The sequence below is a fragment of the Balaenoptera borealis genome, assembly GCF_965194805.1.
Source record: "Balaenoptera borealis genome assembly, chromosome: 2".
NCBI lineage: Eukaryota > Metazoa > Chordata > Mammalia > Artiodactyla > Balaenopteridae > Balaenoptera > Balaenoptera borealis.
In genome coordinates this window covers 169,045,200-169,067,384 of record NC_138867.1, presented here as the reverse complement: position 1 = coordinate 169,067,384, position 22,185 = coordinate 169,045,200, and the positions used below count along the sequence as shown (strand labels likewise).

General features: G+C 38.3%; 2 protein-coding genes and 1 long non-coding RNA gene across 10 annotated transcripts in view; 2 read left to right on the top strand and 1 right to left on the bottom strand.

Moving 5' to 3' along the window:
* PGBD2 (piggyBac transposable element derived 2) overlaps positions 1-5,027 on the top strand; it is a 32,750-nt gene extending 27,723 nt beyond the window's left edge. For 5 of the 7 annotated variants that reach the window (XM_082379326.1, XM_082379323.1, XM_082379324.1 and 2 more), the window contains one exon: positions 213-5,027. In XM_082379326.1, coding sequence (XP_082235452.1) covers positions 213-1,974 — 1,762 coding nt within the window. In that variant the 3' untranslated portion in view covers positions 1,975-5,027. Of the gene's footprint in view, positions 1-93 lie in introns of all 7 variants that reach the window. The other 2 variants (XM_082379327.1, XM_082379321.1) reach the window with 2 other exon arrangements.
* A 12-nt stretch (positions 5,028-5,039) lies between these two features.
* Positions 5,040-7,947, top strand: LOC309623048. The gene is made up of 2 exons (XR_014241254.1): positions 5,040-5,183; positions 6,941-7,947. It is a non-coding gene; the product is annotated as an uncharacterized lncRNA (long non-coding RNA).
* A 3,270-nt stretch (positions 7,948-11,217) lies between these two features.
* Positions 11,218-21,156, bottom strand: LOC309622996 (olfactory receptor 2T27-like). 2 transcript variants are annotated; one of them, XM_082379536.1, is made up of 2 exons: positions 14,335-21,156; positions 11,218-12,737 (listed from the first exon to the last, which is right to left on the bottom strand). In XM_082379536.1, the coding sequence occupies exon 2, from the start codon at positions 12,707-12,709 to the stop codon at positions 11,771-11,773; it is 939 nt and encodes a 312-aa protein (XP_082235662.1). In that variant the 5' UTR covers positions 12,710-12,737; positions 14,335-21,156; the 3' UTR covers positions 11,218-11,770. The 2 variants fall into 2 exon arrangements, with proteins under 2 accessions (XP_082235662.1, XP_082235661.1); XM_082379535.1 differs by having other exon boundaries at positions 11,218-14,619; positions 16,984-21,156.
* Between the last annotated feature and the right edge of the window lie 1,029 nt (positions 21,157-22,185).

The following is a 22,185-nucleotide window of genomic DNA, read 5'->3' as shown; positions in this document are numbered from 1 at the left end:
GCCTCCCTTCATTAAAATACTTCTGCACTTAGATGAGTAATTTGTGTTTGTCTGGAAAATTCACTTATCTGGCACTATGCCTTATGGTGTTAGGTCCAGGATGCTGTTGAAGTGGGAGTGCCCTCCTCTTGAGCAGTGCTTTAGTGGAGTTTTCTGCTGAAGCACTGGCTTTCCTGCATGGCCTCTCTTCATTCTGTTTCCTGTCATCGCAGCAGCCTCACTACCGGGAGAAGAACCAGCTCAAAGCTGAAGTCCATGAAGTTGCTTGAGGTTCTGAATGCTCTGGAGGAGGAGGAATCTGGCCAGAGTAGGGAGGAGATCTTCATTGCACCGCCCAACAATGCTTCAGGGGACTTCACTGATGAGGACTCGGGTGATGAAGATGGCCGGCGAGGAACCCACCTGCCCGGCAATGTGCTGCATGCCTTTGTTGTGCCTGAGGACTCTGGCTCTGGGGAGGATGAGGATGAGCTGCAGCTGCAGCCAGCCATGAAGAAGCAAAAGGCAGTAGTGGAACCTCCACATGTCTGGACCAAAAGAGATATCCGCCCGGACTTCACCAGTTGGACAGCATCAGATCCTCATATGGAGGATCTCAAAAGCCAGGAACTGAGTCCTGTAGGCCTCTTTGAATTGTTTTTTGATGAAGGAACAATTAATTTTATTGTTAATGAAACCAATCGTTATGCTTGGCAGAAGAATGTCAACCTGGGTCTCACAGCCCAGGAATTGAAGTGTGTTTTGGGCATTTTGATTTTAAGTGGGTATATCTCCTATCCAAGGAGAAGGATGTTTTGGGAAACATCCCCTGATTCACATCATCATCTTGTGGCTGATGCAATTAGAAGGGACAGATTTGAACTGATCTTCTCATACCTGCATTTTGCAGATAACAATGAGCTTGATGAAAGTGATAGGTTTGCCAAGGTGAGGCCTCTCATTGTCCGCATGAACTACAATTTCCAGAAGCATGCACCCTTGGAAGAGTTCTACAGCTTTGGCGAGTCTATGTGTGAATACTTTGGACACCGGGGGTCCAAGCATCTGCCTGCGGGGAAACCTGTGCGGCTGGGCTACAAGATCTGGTGTGGGACGACTAGCAGGGGCTATTTGGTGTGGTTCGAGCCCTCACAGGGCACACTGTTCACTAAGCCAGACAGGGGCCTGGACCTAGGAGGCAGTATGGTGGTGAAATTTGTGGATGCACTTCAGACACGTGGGTGTCTGCCATACCACATATTTTTTGACAAGGTTTTTACAAGTGTCAAATTGATGTCCATTTTAAGGAAGAAAGGAGTGAAGGCCACAGGAACTGTCCGTGAATACAGAACTGAACGATGTCCCCTTAAAGATCCCAAAGAACTGAAGAGAATGAAGAGGGGTTCGTTTGATTACAAAGTTGATGAGAGTGAGGAGATCATCGTGTGCCGCTGGCATGATAGCAGTGTGGTCAACATCTGCTCCAACGCTGTGGGCATAGAGCCAGCAGGGCTGACCAACCATCACTCGGGAGCAGCCAAGACACAGGCCCAAGTTCATCAGCCATCACTGCTGAGGCTGTACCAGGAGAAGGTCGGGGGTGTCGGCCGCATGGACCAGAACATCGCCAAGTACAAGGTGAAGATCCGGGGTATGAAGTGGTACTCGAGTTTCATTGGCTATGTTATTGACGCTGCTCTTAACAATGCATGGCAACTGCACAGGATATGCTGCCATGATGCCCAGGTGGACCTTCTGGCCTTCCGGAGATATGTGGCCTGCGTGTACCTAGAGAGCAACGCAGATACGTCATCCCAAGGGAGACGAAGCAGGCGGCTGGAAACCGAGAGCCGCTTTGACATGATTGGGCACTGGATCATCCACCAGGACAAGAGGACCCGGTGTGCCCTGTGCCACTCACAGACCAACACCCGCTGCGAGAAGTGCCAGAAGGGCGTCCATGCCAAGTGCTTCAGGGCGTACCACATCCGGTAATGCATCCTGGGCAGAGGGAGCCCCCTGGATGTTTGGTTTGTTATGAGATGTTTACAGCTAATTACATATAGCATTTGGGGCATCTGTGTGTTGTGTTGACAAAAAGAGACCTGAATCCCTGATTTGGTTTTGTATTTTTCCTCGTCTTCATTACAGTTATCTTTTTATCATCTTCTATTATGCCTACATGTAATATAAATTAATATTTATGTTAGTAATCATAAATGTTTGTAAATATATATTTTATACTGTTATTTATTTCAACTTATGGGCCCCTTTTTATTCAAATAAAAATCTTGCTTTGGGGTATAGCTGTCCTGATAAGGAGACTTGAACGTAACCAAAATCTTTAGAGAAACTTTCGTGAACAGTAAAAAGATTTTATCGTGTATGCTCTCAGTTATAATCTAAGATATAGGCAATATTGTATCAATATGATGAAGGATATCTTAATCATATTTATTTCACTTTAATCTAATGCTAGCAAACTGTCCAGGGATAGATAATCTTCCATGTATTTATCCAGCTGACTAGATTTGTAGAGTTTGTATTTTCTTGATAAAAAATATTTTTCTAATACACATATCCATGTGGAATCCATTTTTATAAATAGTGTGAAGTAGGGAGTTTTTTTCCCCCAAATGGATGGTTAGCATCATATTAATATTAAAAGTTATATATATATATTTCCCCAGTGATTTAAATTCTACCTTTAAAAATTCCTGAACTTTGGGGGAAAATACTGAAACAAAGAAAAAAGTTTATGTTGGAAAGCCTAGTGGAATATAATCCAGAAGAATAAAAGGAATACATATAAAAATTTGGACTTAATCAAAAATCTAAGAGAACATGTTGAGTATCTTTATTTGGTAAAGAACTTTCTACAACAGCACAAATAAAAAAGGAACACATCAATACATTTGACCATATAAAACTGTAAAATTGACATTCATTAGTAAAGGTAAAATGCAAAGAAATTGAGAAAATATGTTCAAATTGTTCCATTTGTAATAATATCCTCAGTGCAAAAAGATCTTGTAAACACATAGGTGACAAGGGTAAAATGTGCAATGTTACATAAAATAACAAATGATGGAAGATGAAAAACAAATGAACAGTGAAGATACATAAGAGGCAATAAACTGCAAAGGTAAGTAATTACTAGATATCCTTTTTTTAAACAAATGAATTTATTTGTACATAATGACTGTTGGTATGGGTATAGAAAGGTGACAGACTCATGTAGTACCTGAGGGGGTGTAAATCTGTACACTCTTCCTGAAGGCAATTTATCAGGTCCATCCAAAATCTTAAAAATTGTTCATACCCATAGAAAAGGAAATGTTTGGTCCATTGTGATGTGAATACATAAATAAAAGGGGCAGATCCTCCCTTCAGTGGCATCCCAATTATAAATGTAGAAGGAAGGATGGAAATAAATTACTGCTATTTGGCAAACACCACAGCAGTAATTTTGCAGGCAAGAACTGTCAGTGGATACTAAACTTAGGAGGGCAAAGCATTTCCTCACAAGATATCCAGGGGGAATAAACAGAAACTGCTTAGTGGAGAAATCAGGCACACCACCAAACCAAGCAGTCAAAGTTAATACCACCAGTATTGAGATAGAGACATCATGTGTCCTACCCCACTCTCCCCAAGTATGGTAGGTACACTGTGATATTCATGCCCAGAATGTACAGCCTGAATTCTAAATCATGAGAAAACATTAGACAAACACAAACTGAGGGACATTCCACAAAACAGTTGGTGAATACCTTTTGAAAGTGTTGAGGCTGTAAAAGACAAAGAAAATGAGGATCTGTCCACGATTAGATGAGATCAAAGAAGTATAACAAATGTGATGTGTGATACTGGCCAGGTTCCGCAAAACTTTCAAAAAGAACATTAGTGGGACAATTGGTGAAACTTGAATAAGATCCGTAGTTATACTGTTTTACAAATATTAATTTCCTGGCTTTGACAACTGTACTGTGGTTATGCAAGATGTCAGCATCTGGGGAAGATCGGTAAAAGGGAACTATCTGTACCCCTGGAACTGTTTTGTAGGTTTGAAATACTTTCAGAGTGAACGTTTAAAAATGTTTATACCTTTGGTGCATTATTTCCATGTTTAGAAATCTAGCCTGGACACTTCAAAACATTTGTCTAAAGGAGAAGTTTGTTCATCAAATTCTACTTTTCAGTTTTCATCTCTTGCATCATGATGATCCTGAAATATTAACCAGGTGTTTTTTACCTTACTGATGGTCCAAATCAATTAATTGAATGGTTGTGAAAACAGTTTGTGAAGCTTCCAGAAGCTACAGAATGGCCAACTGTGATTCCTCTCTTAAGAGCTAAAGGAAATATTTACACTTAGACAGATGTTTGGTCGCAGGTTGTAATTGACGTAGGATTGATGTAGGAGCATGTGCAGTCTATCCCAGGCCACTAAATGATGCCAAAAACTAACACAGTAGAAGACTGTGTAGACAATATCAAGTATCACAACTGGCAGTCAAGGCCAGATGACATTCCTTGTTGGCATATTCCCAAAGGAAGACTTTAAGGTACAAAATGAAACTATGGTCTGTCACCAATCCCACAATTGGGGGAAGCACTTGAACAGATTGTCTGCCTTGTCTACTCTAGTACTGCAGAACCATTCATGAATCTTTTAACTAGAAAGGATATGAAAGTTGTCCTGGTTATTCTGGATGACATTTCAAAATTCTTCTAGTTGTTGAGAAACTAGACAAAATTAAAAACAAAACAAAACAAAACTTAGTACACTAAACTGTGGAAGCATGCACAACATTGAAACTTTTCAAATGAACCATGAAAATGACTTTGTCTACAAGACTTCATTGATTGCCAGGCTATTATGTCTTTTTAAAGAAAAAGTGGTAAAACATAAAATTTATCATCGTCACCATTTTTAAGTGTATATAGTTCAGTAGTGTTAATTATGTTCACATTGTTGTGCAAAAGAATTTCTCATCTTGCAAAAGTGAAACTCTATACCAATTGAACAATAACTCATTTTCCGTCTTCCTTCAGGACGTGTGTAACCAAGAAGTCTCCCAGTCGTTGTGGTGGGCCTCAGTTTGTGTGTTGGGACTTGCCTTCAGCATTCAGTCAGGCAGCGTACAGTTTCATTTCAGCCTTCATTTCTGGCTTGTGTTGAGCCTCCACGTTAACCAGAAGTGAGTGCTTAGGGCTTCTCAGGTCATTCCTGAGCAAGCACACATCTCTGGGAGTATGCACAATCCTATGAAAGCACATGGCCTTCAAGAATCCCAGAAGTATGTGAGAGCTTTTCAGAGTCTGCTATAGACATCTCATTCCCCATGTTTTCTTTTTAGGCTTTTTGGTTAGCCAGTTTTTACCCAATTATTATGTGTTGCTTTTGGCAGTCATGATGTTCCAACAATTGCCTTTGATTGTTTTTACCAAATGCCCCTGGGGCCTATTTGTACTGGATGAGTGCTGAGTCAGATCAAATATATATGGTCTTGCTAGTGGGGTCTTCCAGGGAATCAACAAACAGATTACATGATAATTCCCTGGGGATTGGTCTTTGGAGGTGATCCAGTGCTGTCCCACCCCTCTAGTTACTGCCCTGCTCCTGTTTTTCACCACTGCAGGTGTTGGTTTTCAAGGTTATAGCAAAACAGGAGAAGGGACAGTAAGAAATGACAAGTTAACAGGCCATAAAACTCACTGATTTAGTAAGATTCATTTTTTTTTTCTTGAGTAAATGCTCCCCAGATTGCCTTTGTTTGATTTTCAGAATTCTGAAAAAGTTGATTCTGGAAAAATGTCCAGTGTTTTCATTGCTTTTATGGATATAAAATTTATTTTCAGAAGTCCTTACTCTGCCATTTTTGCTAATATTATTTTTGAAAAGGTGTTTTTGCTGCATATAGAACTCTAGGTTGACAAGTTTTTCTTTCTGTACTCTAAAGATATCTGTCTGTTGTCTCCTGGCTTGCATTGTTTTTTGATGTCTCTTGTAATTCTTATTCTCTTGGTTCTGTACAAAATGTGTCTTTTTCTCTCCAAGTGCTTTAAGACTGTCTCTTTATCACTGATTTTCAGCAATTTTATTATGCTGTACCTAGTAGTTTTCTTCATATTTCTTCCTGTTGCTTGGGGTTATTTGAGCTTCTTGGTTATGTAGGTTCATAGTTTTCATCAAATGTTTTGTTTAAACGTCGTGGTACTCTTCAGAACTGTCCTTGTTTCTTGAATGATAGATGAGGGGTGTTGGTGTGGGGGTGAATATAGCATCAAAGGGAAAAGGATGTTGTTTTTCTCTCTGTAGATGGGTGGTCTCTGAGATTTAACAGTGACTGGACAAGAGTAGGGGCTCAGCACTTGGGGGGAGTACTTGTGAGGACTGGGGAGGGTAAGTTATAAAAGTAACACAAAACCTGAAATCCAGAAACTTTCTAGTAGGGTATCTTCAGAAGTGAATTTTAAGAGGGCAGTGATTTCACAGAAGAAATGAAGAATCTCCTTCAAGGCATAGGTAGAGAGAGTGATGTGTTGGTAAATTAGCTCTCCAAAAAATAAAAGAAAAATCCCAAGACAAAACACACAAAAAGTCTTGGTTGGTAGTGTTTATCAGTTCCCATGGTCTAAATACTTCCACCATGGCCATTTGTAAGTTACCAGTGGTTTAACAACCAACTTGCAAAACTATTTAAAATTTAAGAGCTCTTGTGAGTCAGTATAAGCCAGCTCCAGAACACTGGTAGTGGAATATATGGCACAAACCATAAGTTTTAGGAAAAACAAGCCACTTCTAACATAGCACTCAGCAGGTATTTCACCCAGACCCTTGGAAGGGTGACAGCCATAGATCAGTCAGAAGACACAGAAGTCAAGAGGAAACATTTAGCAAATAAGATGTCATTGAACAACAAAAGCCCTTTTGTGAGTGCTTCGTATTCTTTAGAAGCTAGGGGCTGTTTGGAGGATGGCGGTGGATGACGCTAGGGCAGGGAAGAAGGCGCAGATTGCATGAAGGAGAATCAGGACTGTGTTTCCAGTGACAGAAGCAACGTGGAAAGAAGGTGAGTGGAAGTGAGGTAGCAAAGACGTCCTTAGAGAATAGTTCTGGAAAAGGAAGTCCTGTGTTAACTTTTATTCCCTTTCCTCATGTTTTAGCCGCAATTGATTTCACCTGAAAAATTACGAGAAGGAAAACCAGAGTGTGAGTTTTTATAAATTTTTGCAAAACTTTTCTATTTTGTTAATACAGACTTTTAACTTCTGACTCTACTTATTAGGTGTGTGCAGACGTGGCAACATTTTGAATGTGTGGAAGATTCCAATTCATTTATTGGTACTAAATAGCTACTTGGTTTGGTGAGCACAGAAACCTAGGATTGAGAGACTGTATTCTTGCCTGGATTACCCCAAGAATGTAATATTCTTGCACAATGCCTGGTTCACCCCAAGAACATAATAACATCTTTGATCTTAGTGAGAATGGTCCAGAAATGACCCAGGAGTGTCAGGTGCTCTGATAAGCAAACATAGGGATGAACTGAGTTGACAGTGCAGAAAACAGTCTACATTTGGGTTCATCCTTGGTGGGTGACTGTGCAGAATTACCAGCTATGACAGCAACTTGGCGGCTCTGTCACTCTAATTCAAGTGGCTTTGGTTTGCACTCTTGTTGCTGGTGTCAGATGGATTAAATCTGAGAAATTACAGTGTCAAATCTTTAGAATAAAGTCATCTAGACATTAAATTAGTGGAAATATATCTGCAACCTCCCTACTTTCCTTCTTTCAGTGTCTCTCTGTTTCCTTCATTCTGAATCTTTGGCATTTGTTCTAGTTTTAAATTAATTCTTTGGTTCAAATTCTCTCTCACATTGATGGGTTTGGTTTCCCCATCTAAAATTTGTGTCATTGCATCTCTAGCATTGTATGAAATCTGCAAAATAAAGGATGCTGCAAGAAAAATTGGGGAGAACATAATGGTCACTCACAGAAAGGTCCTGTCCACAGTGGGGGAGGATGCTGTTTATCCTCCTTCCCTGAGATGATTCTGTATGTGGTTCACCACTGGGCAGCTGTAGCTGGAGTCATTGAGGCTTGGAGCACCATATATATATATATGCAGCATTAGAAAGTTAGCTCTTAGCGTTTATGTTGCTTAGTGAGAACAAAGGGGGAGGGAGGATAGTTAAATCATAATCAAAATGGCTAATGAGGTAGAATCTAAATCATGAAGAGGAAAAAAAGATTCAAATAAGGGAACTGAGATTGTTGTGCTAGATCAATTGTTTAGAATTTAAGAATGACTTTACTATATTCAGTGATTCAATTTGGTTTGATAGTGAGGATGCTGGTCATCTAATTGTTCATTTCAGAGGAAAAGGGCAATAAGGGACCAGTGGCAATTTCAGTCATCTACAAAGAGTAATGTTTGTTTCAGTGAGGATTAAGTTTATTTTAGAAACTGTTAATACTTTCCCCTCCAAAGAAATTTCAATCTAAGAAAAGAGAAAAGTTGGTGTCCCATTCTGCCTTACCCCTATTCTGTCACAGGTCTTTTCTGAGTCTTTTTTTTATCTTTTGAGGTATCTCATTCCTTTTCAGAACTTTATGGAATGAGACAACGATATCTCACTAGATAACCATCTTCCCTCTTCAGACATTTCTAGACAAAGTTTTCCAATTAGATCAGAAAGAAGTGATTCCTAATATGTATAAAATAGATAACTAATGAGAACCTGCTGTATAGCACAGGGAACTCTAATTCGCTGTATAGTAGGAACTAACACAACATTGTAAAACAACTATACCCCAATTAAAAAAAAAAAAAAGAAGTGGTTTCTGCCACATGGCTTTGCTCTCCATGGAGAGAGATTTTGATAGGGCAGTGGACTTTTCAGGGGCACTGGGACTGCTTTGTCTTTTTCCTAACTGGTTTGGTTATGCATCCCATTTATCAGAAGCCTGCTGATAAGGGGTGTGACATTGGCAATAGTGAGCAAATGGATGAGAGCTTTGCCTAGGGATTTTCTTTTCCCAGTCTTCCTCTTTTATTATCTTAAAAACAATATACTAAAACTTCATTTTGTTCTTGCATGGACGAAGAGGGTACTTATAGAACTTTGTGTGGACATTTATAAACCACTCCCTCTCGTGTCACTTAGTGTAATAATATAATGGTTATATCATAAAGACAACTAAAGTGCACCTTTATTGCCAGAAGTAGATAGGCTCAAACATGACAACTGATACCTGAATAAATGCTTATGGGCTGAAGCACGTGTCCTTGCTCAATCACTGTCAAAAATTTCTGGTTTATACCTTTCCCCTAACCCTCCCTGCTCTACATATTGATTGGTACATACATTTCTTCTTGTGCAGATAATTTATGTTAATCACTTATATGAAGAATGTCCTAAAACTTTGTTACTTATCCATTTTGTAGATCAAAACATTTCTTCCATATAATCCTCAACATATTTTGTATTTAAAAATAAATCATCTTTTTTTCCCAGAGATTTAGGGATAATTTATGGATACACCTTCTAATTCCTAGACCTTGGTTTTTTTCGTAGTCCAGGTAGGTTTCTTATTTCTCACTTTTCCTTCTGTATTTTAAATGACTTGTGTCTATAAATAGTTTTCCATTATGCTAATTCAGTCACCCAACCAAGTCAATTAAAATGTGATGGATTGTACTAGTAAATTATTAAATCCATTAGGTTCAACTGCAGTCCATTTATATTCATACTGTCAGATGTTAGGACAGTAATATTTCCACATTTATAGATTCAGCTACGTTTGCTCTATTTTCCCCTCTGCTGAAATGTGAATGTTTATTCCTATTACATTACATGGCAGAAAGTCACTAGAAAGGTAAAAAATTCAAATTCATTTTATGATATAAATTTGTAGATAACTGTCCATTATGTATTCTTAAAAATAAAGTCTTAATATAGATTCTTTCTGCTAATGGGGAAAACTTCATGAAATATTTAAAATGTTATGTAGAAGAAAAGTAGAGTAATTAAATTTATTTTATTTTATTTTATTTATTTTTATTGAACTGTAGTTGATTTACAATATTGTGTTAGTTTCAGGTTTAGAGCAAAGTGATTCACTATATTTTTTTTTTTTCAAAAAGTATATATTTTTCAGATTCTTTTCCATTATAGGTTTTTTTTTTTTTTTTTTTTTTTTTATTTTTGGCTGTGTTGGGTCTTCCTTTTCTGTGCGAGGGCTTTCTCTAGCTGTGGCAAGCGGGGGCCACTCTTCATCATGGTGCGCGGGCCTCTCACTATCGCGGACTCTCTTGTTGCGGAGCACAGGCTCCAAACGCACAGGCTCAGTAGTTGTGGCTCACGGGCCTAGCCGCTCCGCAGCACGTGGGATCTTCCCGGACCGGGGCACGAACCCGTGTCCCCTGCATTGGCAGGCGGATTCCCAACCACTGCGCCACCAGGGAAGCCCTCCATTATAGGTTATTACAAGATTAAAATAGAGTAATTTTTTTTTCACTTAGCAATTCTTCTATGAATTTATTCTCCAGATATAGCTGCACATTTTCAAAATGATACATGTACAGGTTATTCAAGCAGCATTCTTTGTAATAGTAAAAGCTTGGAAACAACCTAAATGTCCATTAATAGAGGATTGGTGAAATAAATTATGAACATCTACACAGTGGAATACTATACAGCCACAAAAAAGGAATGAGGAAGATCATTTAAATGAATAAGGCAGGTGTAGAAAAATATATATAGTATAATACCATTTGTATAAAAGGGGGAATATAGACATTAGGTGAATAGGGGTGTTTAGGCTTTTCCTATTCCTAGTAAAATAGAGTAATTTAATTGGATTTTTGTTTGGGTCTATAATTTAGTCCTTTCATTTTAAAGATTTGACACCAAGAACTCAACTCAGTTTTTTTTTTTTTAATTAATTAATTTATTTATTTTTGGCTGTGTTGGGTCTTCGTTTCTGCGCGAGGGCTTTCTCTAGTTGCGGCAAGCGGGGGCCACTCTTCATCGCGGTGCGCGGGCCTCTCACTGTCGCGGCCTCTCTTGTTGTGGAGCACAGGCTCCAGACGCGCAGGCTCAGTAGTTGTGGCTCACGGGCCCAGTTGCTCTGCGGCATGTGGGATCTTCCCAGACCAGGGCTCGAGCCCATGTCCCCTGCATTGGCAGGCGGATTCTCAACCACTGCACCACCAGGGAAGCCCTCAACTCAGTTTTTATCTTCACTTAAGGGTCTTTTGGAAGCTGGAGCATTTCTGGACTTTCAGTCATGGTTGGCCTCTTTCAAAGACTGAAATAGATTCACATTTCCTTTGTAGTTGAATAAAGCTTCATTGATTCAGTTCTCTTGGTGAAACTTCATCATCATTACCATCACTACTTCTACCACTTCAGCTACCACCACTCCAATTACACCATTTACTACCACCGTCATCACCACTGTCACCACTACCAACACCAACACCACCCTTATCACCACCACAATCACTGCCACCACTACCACCATCATCATCATCAGTCCTGGAGTACCTAACTCCTGGAGATTCACAATTTGAGAATGTGGGCCTGAAATTCTCCAGGAAGCATGAAGAAGATAAACACATTTCACCAATTTTATGTATATATGAACTGAAACCATGGAGTCAGTGGTCCCTTTGCAATTTCAAGTATGAAAAGACTAGTGCTGAAATGGAATCTTAGCAATGCTGTTTTAGAGTGAAATAGAGCTAGCAATTAATGTGCATCATATATTTGTATCTAATTTGAGGTTAGGCAGCGTCCCAACACCTTTTTCAAAGCACACACCACCTCCTTGTTCCTCAGACTGTATATGAGGGGGTTCATCATAGGGGTGAGGATGGCACCAAGCATAAAAAGAACCTCATCCAGCTTGGGACTGTGGTAAGAACTAGGCCTCATGTAGACCAGCATGGCTGGACCAAAGTAGAGAATCACTACAGTCAGGTGGGAGGAACAGGTGGCCAGGGCTTTGTTCCTACCCTCAGGGGAGTTCATGCGGAGGACAGCAAGGAAGATGAGAGCATAAGAGGACAAGATGAAGGACAAGGGGATGAAGAGCACCATTATGGTTGTCGTCACCACAGCCTTCTCATAGGCAGAGACGTCTTCACAGGCCAATTTTAGAATGGCCATGACCTCACAGAGGAAATGAGAAATCTCTCTGGAACCACAGATGGGGAAATGCATGGTGTAGGCCGTGTGTGCAAGTGATGTAAGGGTGCCCCCAACCCAGGAGCTGGCAGCCATCTGCAGACAGACCTTCTGGCTCATGATGAGGGCGTATCTCAGAGGGTTGCAGATGGCCACATACCGGTCATAGGACATGAGGGTGATGAGGATGCTCTCAGCAATTCCTAGAGTCAGGAAGAAGAAGATCTGAGTCCCACAGGCCACTCGTGATATGTTTCTCCTCCCGGAGAAGAAGTCAGTTGCCATCTTGGGTACTGTGCTAGAGATTAACATCATGTCCATGAGAGCCAGTTGGCTGAGCAGGAAGTACATGGGTGTGTGGAGGTGAGAATCCACCCAGATCAGGAGAATAAGGATGGAGTTTGTGGTGAGAGCCACAGTGTAGATCAGGAGGATGGCAGAAACAAGGAAGTTGACATGTTTCATACCAGGGAAGAGGCCCAAGAGGATGAAATCTGTATTTGGAGACTCATTCCTTTTATCCATGTCTCTGCCTTGTTAGAATTAATCAACCCTGGGAAAAAGCCAGAGGTGTAGAACTCATGAAGATTTATTGGATTCTGTTCCTAAGCTCTTTCCTTTTTAATCCTTATTAAAGTGTCAGCAGACTATGATACTTATGCAAATGACAGCATTTTAGCCAATTTCTTGGTTAGGTAGGCTCTCTTAAGTCCCCACCCATCTCCTTTACTCACAGAGCAAATTGCCACCACCGGGAACAGTTAACGTTCAGCCTACATCTAGTACATAGTAGTAGCTCAGACCCAATACTACCACCTCCCCTCCTTCCCACCTCATTGCTCAGTGACTCCTTTCCCCCCTCCTCTTTATGCAGTCTCACTCCCCTACTTGAACCTTTGAAAAGTTTATGACATTTGTTCCACCCTCACTCAATCACACGTTTTTCCATCCTACTCTGTGCCAGACACCATGCTAAGTCTCAGAGAGACAAAGATGAATAAAGTATAATTTCTGATGCCAAAGACCTTTAGCCTTATTGAAGAAGGTGACCAGTGAAAAGTACATACGAAAAATATATGAAAGATATGATCAGTATAATGGAAGAATATACATGATACATTGTACAATGGAGATGCAAACTATTCTTCATTTTCAAAAGCTAGAGGAATTACATGATGGCAAAGTCTAACCTCACACAACCTTTAACCTGAACCATCAAATTTAAGACTTAGCATCGTGGAATTGTAGGCATTTAGAAAGGAAGGGTGTTTCAGAGATTATCTAGCCCAGAAAAATGGCTTGTCCAAGGTCACATCATTACTTAACGTTGAAGAGAAATGACTAAAACTCACGCCCTGGCTCTTTTTTTTAAATCACAGGCTGCTTTCAAATCCTCATAAAGTATATTAATGGTAGCACTTTTATTACATATAGCCTTGTATTGTTCTGTGGTACATTTAATAGGATACGTCTAGCTCCCAGAACAGATAATCTTCCAAATCTCTGTGGCTTAAGGTAATAGACATGTATTTCTCATAAGATGAAGTCCAAAATAGGCATCATTGTTAGGCAGATAGCTCTCCTCTGAGTGACATTTCTGGGACCCAGACTCCTGCCATTTTGTTGTTTACCATCTTCAACACGGACTTCTAAGGTCATTCTGTTCCTCTGTACCAAGCAGGCAGCACGCAAGATGTGGAAGTGTTAATGGGCCGAGCTAAAAGTGCTGCATGAGCCCTCTCCTAATATTTGGATCTAGTCACATAGCCATACCTCACTTTAGGACAGGCTGGGAAGTGTTTCTAGCTTGATTAACAGAGAGAACAGAAATAGGTTTGGCAAACAGCTGCCAGTCCCTGTCACTTCTAAATTACTTTGTGTTTGCACAAGGCCTATAAGCTGGTTCATAGTGGGAATAGTGTTTTGCATTCCTTTACCACTTTACTTGACCATAATGGTGGTGCTATCAGTACTCATTGAATTGAATGGAGCATAACTTTCTAGTCACTCAGGAGAGAAGTTCTTCATTCCCCTTCCATGGTCCCAATGCTTGGCCCTTTCAAAATGTTGTGATCTTTCTTTGGAGCCTGAATTAGTTATCTATTGCTGCATAATAATTATCCCAAGATAGAACAACACACGTTTATTACCTTACAGCTCTTCCAATAGCAATCTGAGTGAGGCTCAGCTGGTGCCCCTGCCTAAAGATCTCTGACAAGATTATAATCAAAGTGCTGGCTGGTGCTACAGTTTCATCTGAATTCTCAACTGCTGGGAAGATCTGCTTCCAAGCTCACTCAGGTGTTGTTGTCAGGGTTCATTTCAGCCTCCCTGGGCTTTTGGACTGAGGGGCCGCAATTCCTTGCTGGCTGTTGTCTGGGAGCCTCCCTCAGTTCCTTGCCTTTCCGTGGGGCAGCTCACACTATGGTAGCTTCCTTTAAGAAAGAGGGGAGGGAGAGGGAAGAGGGAGAGAGATAGAGAGTGAGAGCAAGATGGAACTCACAGTCTTTTTGTAACCTAGTATCAGAAGTAATAAGGTCCAGCCCTTCGTCAAGGGCAGAATACAGAATACGGTATGAATATTGGCAGGCAAGGATCATTGGGGTTGTGGTTGCCTATAGCAAAGATTCTTTAAGTTTATTGTATATTTGTAGAACCTTTGAATTTTAGAGTTAGAAGGTACCTTAGCAAAATCTACTTCAGTCTTACGCCCAGTCATTTTTATCTCCCCGTTATTTTGGTGATGAAGAATTTACAGTTCAGAAAAGTTAAATGGTTAGTCCCATATCACCCAGCTAGTTAACAAGGAAGGAACTATACCCAGGTCTACTATTATCTTGACTTTCCTGACTAGCAGGACGTTACTATAAATTATTTCTTATTTTCTACTTATTTACATTAGTTATTTTACTTCTAGAACCCTTAAGGAACAACCAAAGATGCTCTACATCAGTGTAAAATTCACTCTCATGGGTAAGAATGGTGAAAAAGTGTTTAGAAAGCTGTGAAAAAAACAAATTTTAACTTCCAAATTATTAGTTCATTATAGTTTATATGTGGATTTTTATCATCTAGTACACACCCTAAATATCAATGTATTTCAATTTTTATATTTATATTCAACTATATTTATTCAATTTATATTTATTTATATTCAATTTCAATATTTATAAATTTCATTTATGCATAAAACTTTTAAAATGCCTACCCATTTAAAAGATACTCATATTTAGCCCTTATGTCTTGAATGAAGATCTGTAAATAGATGTGCCAATATATTCTGGGTTATTTTCATACCTTGACAGATTGAGTGTTCTGATAACTGTCTTATTTATAATTGTTAGGTAAATGAATCATTTCAGTTGGACTGCAAAGTGATGTGACCAGCAGAACCAGATTAGAAGAATCAGTCATGGTTGTTGCATTTTATGGTAGATTCCACTACTTTATATAAACCCAAGTTATTAAGCATAATAGCCTGCTCTGCAACTTTTCTTTTTCTGGGTCTTAACCCTTGTATTGTCACATGTGTAGACTCATACCTTTGCTTCCCACAGCTTGCAGCCCTGAACAAAGTAGTAAAACAAGTTAATTTCTCAGAGTGGAATGTGCTCACCCTTAGCATCTCTGGTGAGTTCACGTGCCAGTGAATTCTTTGGTTGATGATATGACAGGGGACATTCATCCCGAGATCTGTCCCATTTTCAACATTGCATTGTTGTGAATTACTTTCTTTTTATCCTGGAAGGACTAATGCCCCCTTACTCTGACACCCTGTCTCTGATTAAATATCTCTAGCAAAAGATCTGGTAAATGCATGCCCTATGATATAACAGCCTGTCCTCTGTGAGGATGCACTGAGTTCCACAGGAGATACATTCAGGAGTCAAAGACACGGACCCTTGAAGGAGTCATTCTGGCCTCAGGAACCAACTGGCAGAGATGCAGAGAGTGGGGACATTCCTGGCACACTTTCACGCATGCATGCAGCAAAATCAGTATCTATTCTCTCATCTATTGATTCTCCTTTATCCACACACCTATTGACTTCAAGTCCACATGCCACTTAAAGTCACACGTTTAGTCTCCAAAGAGCATCTCAATCTTCCTTTCTCTCATTTAAAATTTTACCCTTCCACTCACTATTCCTCTCTACTTCCTTTTCTCAGTTAACTGCCAACCCTGTTAATTCTTTTTTTCTATGCTTCTCTACAGAACTACCCCAGGACCACACACTGTTTCTTCCCTTTCACCTTCCCTTTATGAGGGAAATCAAACTCTAACTACTCTGATGGTTGCCAAAGGAGAGGAAAATATATTTTAACAGAAAATATGTCAGTGGTGTACAGAGATGGGCTTTGTTATTTCCTTATTAGTTATTGACTAAACAATCATGATGGATGGAACATTCTTTCCTTTACAGAACATTACATGGTTAGAGGAACCCATAATTCACAGTCATTTCTGAGAGGTTTTTTTAAAGTAAGTATTCTAAATATTATCACTCTGAAATTTCTTCGATATCACTTTCAAGTCAATTAATCACTAGGAAAAAGAAGACACAGTTTTCTTCTTTTTTCTGGTTTAAAGGCAGTGTTTTTAACAGGCAACTCACAATGATACAAAAACATTTTGTAGATTCTAATCTGAAACTTTGGATTTGTTTGTGAAACATTTTTTATCTTAGCCAAAAGAATAGATTTCTGAAGCGAGATGAAACTGCTTATGACATGTTAAATACAAGCAAGGTAAATGTTATGTCATAAAGTAGACTACTTTCCTTTTTTCCTTCATCTTACCTTAGTTTCCTAGTTGAATCCATGAATACACAGTTTGACAGCCTATTTATTTCTTCACTTTTGTCCATTTTCTGCCAGGCAGACAGAACTATTTTTTGTTGTCATCCATACAGGAAAATCCAGAAATTGTTAGTCAGGTAGGTTTTTTATGCTCAGGAAGTTCTCCCTGATTTTGGACTTCAACCAGCTAATGGGAGCTAAGAACGGGAGTTCTCTGCCATGTCAAGTACCATCAACTGCCCTTTGTATGTTGTCTTTTCCCAAAGGACCCAGTGAGATCAGACTCCCTGGATCCCTGTAGACCCTTCTGTTGCCCTGGTGCCTGCTCTGGGCTCTGCTCAGAATGAGTTGTGCATGGGAATTGTGGGAGGGGTCTGTTACTGAGATCCACAAGTTTCTGCTTTGAAGTTGAAACAGCAAATTTTACTTGTTCTGGAATTTAGATTTGACATAAATGATTTCACTTACATTATGTCACATAATCCTCAAGAGCACAGTGTGAGGTGGAGACAATATGTGTTATCATCACAACAAGGGAACTTGGCTCCCTTGTCAAGTATTAGTTGACCATATAACAGAGGTTTAATTCTGGGCTCTTTATTCTGCTCTATGGTGTATATATCTATTTTAATGCTAGCACCACACCATTTTTATAGCTATAGCTATGAAGCATAGTTTTAAATCAGGGAGAGTGATACATCTGAAATTGTTCTGTCTCAGAGATGTTTGGGTGTTCAGTGCCTTTTTCAAGAGTATTTTTTCTATTTCTGTAAAAAATGCCATTGAAATTATAGTACAGATTGCATTGAATGTATAGATGGCTCTGGGTACTCTGAATATTTTAATAATATTAATTCCTATAATCCATGAATACAGGATATCTTTCCATTTGTTTGTGTCTTCTTCAATTTCTTTTATCAAAATCATGTCATTTTGATTGTATAGATCTTTCACGTTTTGATTAAATTTATTCCTAAGTAGTTTATTCTTTTGGGTTCTATTGTGAATGGGATGGTTTTCTTTATTTCTTCATCCAGTGTTTTATTGTTAGTCTTTAGAAACAACAACAACAACAAAAAACAATTTCTGTATGTTGACCTTATATCTTGCAACTTTACTGAATTTGTTGATTAATTCCAAGAGTGTTTTGGCTAAGTCTTTAGGATTTTCAATGTATGTCATATCACCTGCAAATAAATAAAATTTTACTTCTGTCTTTTTGATTTGGATGACTTTTATTTCTTTATCTTTTGTGGTTGCTCTAGGGAGGACTTCCAGTACTATGTTGAATAAGATTGGCGAGAGTAGGCATACTTGTCTTATTCCTGGTCTTAGAGGAAAAGTTTTCAAACTTTCACCATTGAGTATGATGTTAGCTGTGGATTTGTCTTTTATGGCCTTTACTATATTGAAGTATATTCTTTCTGTACCCAAATTGTTGAAGATTTTTTCATGAAAAAAATGTTGCATTTTTTCATGATTTTTCTGCACCTATTGAGATGATTCTATGATTTTTATTTTTTATTCTATTAACGTGATGTATCACATTTATTGATTTGTTTATGTTGAACCATCCTTGTATCCCAGGATTCAATCACATTTGATCACGGAGTATGATCCTTTTCATGTGTTGTTTAATTTGTTTCGCTAATATTTTGTTGATTTTTTATACCTATATTCATCAGGGATATTGGTTTATAATTTTCTTTTTTGTAGTGTCTTATCTGGTTTTGGTTTCAGGGTAACTCTGGTATTATAAAATTAGTTTGAGAGTGTTTCATCCACTTCAGTTTTTTGGAAGAGTTTGGGAAGAATTGACATTAATTCTTCTTTAAGCATTTGGTAGAATTAACCAGTGAAAGCATCTGGTTCTGGGCTTATCTGTGTTGGGAGGTTTTTGATTACTGATTCAGTCTCTTTACACATTACTGGTCTGTTCTGATTTTGAATTTCTTCTTGATTCAGTCTTGGTAGGTTGTATATTTCTGGAAATTTATCCATTTCTTGTAGGTTATTTAATTTGTTGACAAACAATTGTTCATAGGAGCCTATTAGGATCATCTGTATTTTTGTGTTATCGATGGTAACACCCCCTTTGTTATTTCTGATTTTATTTTTTTAGGTATTCTTCTTTTTTCTTAGTCTAGCTAAAGATTAGTCAATTTTGTTTATCTTTTCCAAAAAAAGCCAGCTATTAGTTTCACTGATCTTTTATACTGGTTTTCTGATCTTTATATTATTTATTCCTGCTCTGATCTTTATTTTTTCCATCTGCTAAATTTGGGCTTAGTTTGTTTTTTTAGTTCCTTGAGGCCTAAAATTTGGTTTTTTATTTGACTTTTTTTTTCTTAATATATGCATTTATAGCTATAACTTCCTTCTAAGAATAGTTTTGCAGCATCTCAAAGGTTTTGGTGTGTGTGTTTCCATTTTCATTTGTTTAATAATATTTCATAATTTCTCTTTTGATTTCTTTGATCCATTAGTTGTTCAGGAGTATTTGTTAAGTTTCCACATGTTGTAAATTTTCCAGCCTTTCTCTTCTTGTTGATTACTGCCTACATACCATTGTTGTTGGAAAAGATACTTGATATGGTTTCAATTTTCTTAAATTTGCTAAGGCTTTTTTTGTGGCCTATCATATAATTTATCCTGATGTACTTAAGAAGAATGTGTAATCTGATGCTGTTGGATGAAACGTCCTATATATGTCTGTTAAATCAACTTAGTCTAAAGTGCGGTTGAATTCCAATGTTTTCTTACTAATTTTCTCTCTGGATGACCTACCTATTGTGGAAAGTGGATATTGAAGTCCCTTATTATTGTGTTGTAGTCTATTTCTGCCTTTAGATTTGTTAGTATGTGTTTAATATATTTAGGTGCTCTGATGTTGGGTGCATATATATTTATGATTGTTATATCTTCTTGATGTATTGACCCTTTATCATTATACAGTGACCTTCTTGCTTTCTTGTTACTGTTTTGGGCTTAAAGTCTATTTTGTCTGATATAAGTATGGCTACTCCCACGTTATTTCGTTTGCCACTTGCATAAAATAGCTTCTTTCATTCCTTCACTTTAAGCCTATGTGTGTCTTTAGTGAATTGAGACCTTTTTAGGCAGCATGAAGTTGGGTCTTTTCCTTCCAGCCTCTCTGTGCCCTTTGATTGGGAAGAAATTAAATTTCTAGTTAAAAATATTCCAACTAAGAAAAGTCCAATTCATGAGGACTTCACTCCTGAATTTTAATAAATAACTAAGGAAGAAATTATATCAATTCTAGATAAAGTGCTTCAGAAAATTTTAAAAGATGGACTGGTTCCTAAATCATTCTATGAGGTTACTATTATCCTGATACCAACTCCAGACAAAGATGTTATAAGAAAATAAATATGTAGACTAATATCCCTCATGAACATAGATACAGAAATTCTAAAACTTTACAAAATCACATCCAATAGTATATAAAAAGGAAAATATATCATGAACAACAGTGTTAACAATCAAAAATCAGGTGATGATTTTCACCATATTAATTAACAAAAAAAGAAAGACAAACATGATTATATCAATAGACACAGAAAAAGCATTTGACAAAAGCCAACATCCATTCCTGAATTAAAAAATAAATAAATAAATAAACTCTCCCAAGACTAGGAATAGAAGAGGACTTCCTCAAACTAAAAATGGACATTTATGAAAAACCTACAACTAACATCACACATAATGATAAAAGACTGAATGCTTTCTCACTAAGATCAGAAGAAATACAAGGATGTCTGCTCCTGGCACTTCTATTCAACATGGTACTGGAGGTTCTGGCAGTGCAATCAGGCAAAAAAGGAAATAAAAGGCATCCAGATTAGATATATGGACAACTGAATTTAACAAAGGTTCAAAGGGAAGTCACTGGATAAGGTGCTGCAACAGTTGGATATTTATATAAAAAAATTAATTTACATCCATATACAAAACTAACCATATTCAAAAATTATCTCTAAATGTAAAACCTAAGCCTATAAAACTTCTAGATGTGTTCATAGGAGAAAATCTTTTTTTTTTTTAAACATCTTTATTGAAGTATAATTGCTTCACAATGGTGTGTTAGTTTCTGCTTTATAACAAAGTGAGTCAGCTACAGATATACACACGTTCCCATATCTCCTCCCTCCCGCATCTTCCTCCCTCCCACCCTCCCCATCCCACCCCCCCAGGTGGTCACAAAGAAACGTGCTGATCTCCCTGTGCTATGCGGCTGCTTCCCACTAGCTATCTATTTTACATTTGGTAGTGTATATATGTCCATGACCCTCTCTCACCGTGTCACATCTCACTCCTCCCGCTCCCCATATCCTCAAGTCCATTCTTTAGTAGGTCTGTGTCTTTATTCCCATCTTGCCAATAGGTTCTTCATGGCCTTTTTTTTTTTTCTTAGATTCCATATATATGTGTTAGCATACTGTATTTGTTTTTCTCTTTCTGACTTACTTCACTCTGTATGACAGACTCTAACTCCATCCACCTCATTACAAATACCTCCATTTCATTTCTTTTTATGGCTGAGTAATATTCCATTGTATATATGTGCCACATCTTCTTTATCCATTCATCTGTTGATGGACACTTAGGTTGCTTCCATGTCCTGGCTATTGTAAATAGAGCTGCAATGAACATTTTGGTACATGACTCTTTTTGAATTATGGTTTTCTCAGGGTATATGCCCAGTAGTGGGATTGCTGGGTCGTATGGTAGTTCTATTTTTACTTTTTTAAGGAACCTCCATACTGTTCTCCATAGTGCCTGTCAATTTACATTCCCACCAACAGTGCAAGAGTGTTCCCTTTTCTCCACACCCTCTCCAGCATTTATTGTTTGTAGATTTTTTGATGATGGCCATTCTGACCGGTGTGAGATGATACCTCATTGTAGTTTTGATTTGCCTTTCTCTAATGATTAATGATGTTGAGCATTCTTTCATGTGTCTGTTGGCCATCTGTATATATTCTTTGGAGAAATGTCTATTTAGGTCTTCTGCCCATTTTTGGATTGGGTTGTTTGTTTTTTTGTTATTGAGCTGCATGAGCTGCTTGTAAATCTTGGAGATTAATCCTTTGTCAGTTGCTTCATTTGCAAATATTTTCTCCCATTCTGAGGGTTGTCTTTTGTTCTTGTTTATAGTTTCCTTTGCTGTGCAAAAGCTTT

What these genes read in the sequence shown, in the direction of transcription:
- LOC309622996 (XM_082379536.1), bottom strand. Translation starts at nt 12,709, where the DNA reads ATGGATAAAAGGAATGAGTCTCCAAATACAGATTTCATCCTCTTGGGC.